A 5524-nucleotide genomic window follows, 5' to 3' on the forward strand; every position below is an offset into this window, starting at 1 on the left:
GTCTTGCCATGACTTGTTGAGTCTCAAAGTCCGTTGTATCTGGTGGCGCATAGTTCGTATCCAAAGTGAACTGCTCTTCTGAGTCGCTTCTTGATCTTGCCGCAAGTCTTGCCATGACTTGTTGAGTCTCAAAGTCCATTGTATCTGGTGGCACGTAGTTAGTATCCAAAGTGAACAGCTCTTCTGAGTCGCTTCTTGATATCATGGTCTCTCAGGCTTTGGTTGGTTTGTTAGATGTTTAGAAAATTCTATTCTAAGCTAAGTTACAGCTCCCGTGACCTAAGCTACGTGTGTTAGTGGTATTAGGGTTTTTAAAATATTTTAAAATTTTAATTAAGTTTAAAAAAATTTAACTTAAATTTTATACTAGCTTGAGGACAAGCTAGTAAGCTACGGAAACATTGACATAACCAGTGAGTTCACCTATCTAAAGAGGGAGCCCTATCTAACCAGTGAGTTCTCCTATCAATGCTTATTAGTTCTACGGAAGACTGCGACTAACCTGAGGTCCTAAAGCTGCTCATAGCAATGGTAGGCTGACGTGCTGACGCCTCCTTGGTCACGATCACTCCAAGAGCTCGAGGCAACACATATTCAAAAGCGTGACACAGACAAAAAGAAAATACATATCATAGATTATAGTTGAGACAACAATGCAAACAAGTGAAACAAGTCGTTACACTACTGAACAGAAGACAGTAAGACACTAGTATTGTCTTAACTTTGCAGTGAATCTACACACATAGCTTACGAACAATCAGCCTTAAAATCCTCAGAATGATTTTTCATAAGCTATGCGGCAAAGATTCACCGATAGAGTCAACACAAGACAATAAGACATCGAGCTCTCCTATCAATGATTACTAGTTTTGCGTAAGAGAGTAAATAACCTTAGGTACTGAAGCTGTTAGGGAATGAAAAGCTGGAAGCTGACGTGCTGACGCCTCCTTCTTCATACAGATGATAAAAACAAAACAAAAAAATCAGAGAAATCACTTGGAACATATTGGCATTACAAATTTACAATGCAAACAAGTAATGTCTTATCTTATAAGAGGAGAAGAGGATGAACCAGTCGCATCCTTGTTCTTCATCACTTCATCGCCTCAAAACGTAACACAAAACAAAGACAACACGACAAGAAAACATATCAGAACTGACCACAAGTTATTTTTGTTCAACTTCTGTAACCATATCAAATAAAACGCTTGTTGGATATTCTAACGAGTTCAACGGACACATTCACAATTTAATCTTCGGTAAGACAATCAGAGACAACAAAGAATCACATGAATTTAATCTGGTCTAAATATTCTAACAAGTTCAGTCTCTAAATATTGTAGCGAGTTCAACGGACACATTCACAATTTAAAAACAAATTAAACCAACTTAACCGAGACAAAGACATAACACACACAAAAGACATCAACCTAAGCTAAACAACAAACATCACATGCAATACAACTATATCAGAGACAAAACAATTAAATAAAGAAGCGAAACGGAGAAGGAAACGAACATGCATGCAGAGGAGAAGCTCCGGTGGTGGATCTTAGAAGAATACAAGCTCCGGTGGTGGATCTATAAGAAGCTCCGGTGGTGGATCGAAGCATATAAGCTCCAGAAGAGACCAGCCTGCAAAAGAAAATGAGATAATTGGTTAGTGCCGACAAAATAGATCGACAAGAAACAACAAGAATCTTTACCGGAGGAGATAAAAGGCGAACGGTAGACCGGAAGCATCAACGACTTTGAAACACGGTCACCGGAACTCCTTCACACCCATCGCCTTCTTGTCGCACTCTCTCTCTCTCTCTCTCTCTCTCTCTCTCTCATTTCTTCAGGTGGAGGCAGAAAAGGAAATGGAAGAATTAGGGTTGCGGGACTATACGAAACCCGCAGGTCATCCTTGGCCAGTCCCTCTTTCGGCCCATCCCGCACAGCTCTCGGCCCGATCGTCCCGCAAAAAAAGGGCCTACTAAACCCCGGCCCAAACCCGCCCCGCAGCAGGCCTTCACAGACCCGGCCCGCGGACCAATCCCTCCTTTGACATCTCTAGCAGTGACCTCGTGATGATTAAATATTTTGTTTTGCTAAAGAATGATTTCCTCTTTAGCAGGTGTGTGAGCGTTAAAATCGAAGCAAATCACAAATATCAAAATTTTAAGAAGCGGATATCCGCTCCGATCCAGAAATATATAAATACATGTACATATTGATTATACTTATATGTTTTAAATGTATAAGTTGATATAATTATTATTATTATAACATATGATTTGACAAATTTTATTCACATTATTACTTATATAAAAGTATTACATGAAAAAGAAGAGAAAAAATTTATAAAACAATTATAACTTTTTTCTTAAGTTTTGTGTTATTATAATTGTTAACTAAGTTTAAAATTTACAAAATATGTAGTTTCACTATTTCTTTTAGTTTTTATTTTATATATCATGTAAAAAAATATATTAAAAAAATGAATTCGTATTGAATTTTTAAGATTATTTCTATTAATCAAAGCGGATGAGATATCCGTAAATATCTATTTATTTTTCGGATATTCGTTTTTCCGGATATCCGTATTTTTCTGAAGCAAAGTAAATCGAAAAATTAGATATCCGTAACATACGAAGCAAATCACAAATACCTTTAAAACCCCGGATATCCGATCCGTGTCCAGCCCTAGATTTGAGAGAATTAGTTTCTGAAATTTGTTCTTAAAATGAACTTTAAAAGATAGAAAATAAGATATGGAATAAAATAGCTGAACATTATTAAGGTTGATTTAAGTCAGTAAATGCCCTTGGCCGAGTTACTCGACGTACCCATAAAACAAGCAAGCAACAAAACACTACAAAAATGAACAAAAGCAATAACGAAACAAAAGTTTAGCTGCACACATACAGAAATCATGCAAGTAACAACAAGTAACAACACTACAAAGATGACAGAAAGCAACAAACAAGAATCTAGCTGCTCCATATACAGAAACGGCCTTGTGATACAATGAAAGTTGTTTTAATTAAAATACTCACAGAAAAAAAACCGGTGAACCCGCAGTTCGATCCTTGGGCTAGTGGCACTTGAGGGATAACCTCAATACGGTGAATCCGCAGTTCGATCCCCGTTGGCCACCAGAATTTAACATTGCATTTCTGGGGCCCACATAATAGTCGGTTGACCTCGGTCGCCGGACACTGTAGTAAAATCAAAAAAAAAATAGGTTTCATAGTTAAAGAGTTTGTAGTTTTTTTTTTTTGAATAACACGAGTTTGTAGACTAAATAGTTAATATGGATTAAAGAAATCCAAAAGTGGAACAATTCGATAGAGGTAAGGAAGAGAAGGAACACATTCATTCCATTCGAGATCATTAAATCCTAAATGTTACAAATGGACAATAAAGATGATATTAAGAATTTTACCAAAAAAATGATATTAAGAATTATATATGCAATTAACTGGGAGAGTACATGTGTTCGAATGCTAAGGTATATTAAATCAAAATATATGTTCTTACAAAAAATTTCGTTAATAAACTCACAATTCAAACTGAAAAAATAAAATATATGTGTAAAAAGAATGTGGTGTGATATTTTTATCTCTCGGATGAAAGGGTAAAATTGTTCGGATTCGATACAAAAGTCGTGTTCGACTTTTCGTTTATTTCTTTTGGGTCAACGTTTCATATCTGGTTTCTTTCTTACATCCTCTTAAAAGTTTTCTCATTTCATATACTGGCTGGTGTTCACCAAATAAGACAAAGGCACCGCTGAAATATCTACTTTTGTTTGATCTTGTGTATTTTTTCTTTGTCAACAATTTAAACGCTCAACGGCTTTAATTTTCAATTTATTAGTATCGTTTATTTTTCTTCTTTTTTTATTGACGTCTCAAGTATTTTTTATTTGAATGATATGGCAAGAGACCAAAAGTTCAATCCAAGAATGAATAAACATATTTCAAGTCCCTCTCCACGATTTTCAACACGACTTAAATTATTCTCTCTTTGTACGTATGTAGAATTCAACTTGACAAAAAAATCAAAGCATTCATCAAAAATTGTGAACCTTACCCTTATTTTCCTTTCATTTAGAGATCATTGTTTTCAAAGAATATGTACAATGATCAGTTAGAGACCAAAAATGAAAATATACAAAGAACTAAACAAGAATTCAAGAAGAAAAGTACCCCGAAGATTAGGCTTGACTTCGTTTCAGGATTATCCAGGTATAAAAGCAAATAATTAGGACATCCTAGTGGTGGCAACGGTGGAGGCTAAGGGGACAACCTCGGCGAGGGGAGTGGGGAGAGGAGTCGGAAACGGCGAAGTCCGACAAACAGGACATGTAGGATTGAGCCTAAGCCACGTGTCGATACATTTGAGGTGGAAGAGATGGTTACAATCTGGTAGCTGCCGCAGCAGATGATTCCCCTCGTAGTCTCCTAAGCATATTGAACAACACGATGACGTTGAGCTTCCCTTGGCTTCGGAGTAGAGGAGCTTCGGGTAGCTTTGAATGGTGTCCTCATCAAGACCCGGGACGACGTCGATGATGACATGGTGGTGAAGATGGTGGTGAACCCGTGTTGAGTCTTGACTTGTTTGTGTAGGTGAAGAAGAAAGCTGTCTACGTGTGCAGAAGTAGGAGGTGAGGGTGATTGTGGTGATGAGAAGGAGCACTCCTATGGAGACTCCAATTCCGTATCTGAATCCTCCTATGTCGTCCGTACCTAGGAGGTGGTTGTAGCCTGGAATCGGCGGAGGTGGAGGCGGTCGGAAGGTGTTCATGGGCGGTTGCGGTTTGATGGGGTTTAGAGGAGGAAGAAGAGAGATAATAGAGATGTTTGGTCAGCTATCTGATTATAAGACATGTAAACTGAAGCATCTTGAGATTATCAAAAGTCAACGCTATTAGAAAGAGAGAGGAGATGCATGTGAATGAAGATAAGAAAGCTTGACAAAGCAAGCATGGTGTGACTTTTGGATTTAGTAATAAAATCCGTATATGAAACTGCTAATATATAATAATAATATTGTAACGGTAAGTTGAATAAGCATAGACACATTAATTCTTTATTCTACGTCATGATAAGATTTTGACCCAAATGAGATCAAGTTTGTTGATTTCAGTCGTACTATATTAGATTTTGGTTAAAAACAATTAGTTCGGAAAGATCATAGATGAATTTTAAATCTTTAATTAAACAACAATCAAGTTTAGTGAAAAAATCAGTGGTAACAGATCATTGATTATGTCGTTTTGGCTAATTCATTTTTTGTAATTAGTAATCATATATTATATATAGAGTATTAAGCTACTACTAATTGCGGTTTTAATCGAGTCCAAACAGAACAATGATATTTTAAGTTTTTTTTTTTTTGCTAAAAAACAATGATATTTTACGTTGCAAAAATTGTTAAAAGATTTTAAATCATTTGAAGTCATCAAGTCAGTGTCTTCGTCGCTACGCATAATTGATATTGTTGTTAAGTTACGTTTAATTATCCTTTATCT

The 5524-nt window shown here is 36.4% G+C and overlaps 1 protein-coding gene and 1 pseudogene across 1 annotated transcript in view; both read right to left on the reverse strand.

Annotated features, from left to right (window-relative positions):
* LOC106339130 (zinc finger BED domain-containing protein DAYSLEEPER-like) overlaps nucleotides 1-205 on the reverse strand; it is a 2432-nt gene extending 2227 nt beyond the window's left edge. Inside the window, exon 1 of the mRNA XM_013777939.1 lies at nucleotides 8-205. Coding sequence (XP_013633393.1) covers nucleotides 8-205 — 198 coding nt within the window. The remainder of the gene's footprint in view (nucleotides 1-7) is intronic.
* A 3850-nt stretch (nucleotides 206-4055) lies between these two features.
* On the reverse strand, nucleotides 4056-4979 carry LOC106340401 (annotated as a pseudogene).
* Nucleotides 4980-5524: the final 545 nt, after the last annotated feature.

This window comes from Brassica oleracea, chromosome C4, assembly GCF_000695525.1.
Source record: "Brassica oleracea var. oleracea cultivar TO1000 chromosome C4, BOL, whole genome shotgun sequence".
Classification (NCBI taxonomy): domain Eukaryota; kingdom Viridiplantae; phylum Streptophyta; class Magnoliopsida; order Brassicales; family Brassicaceae; genus Brassica; species Brassica oleracea.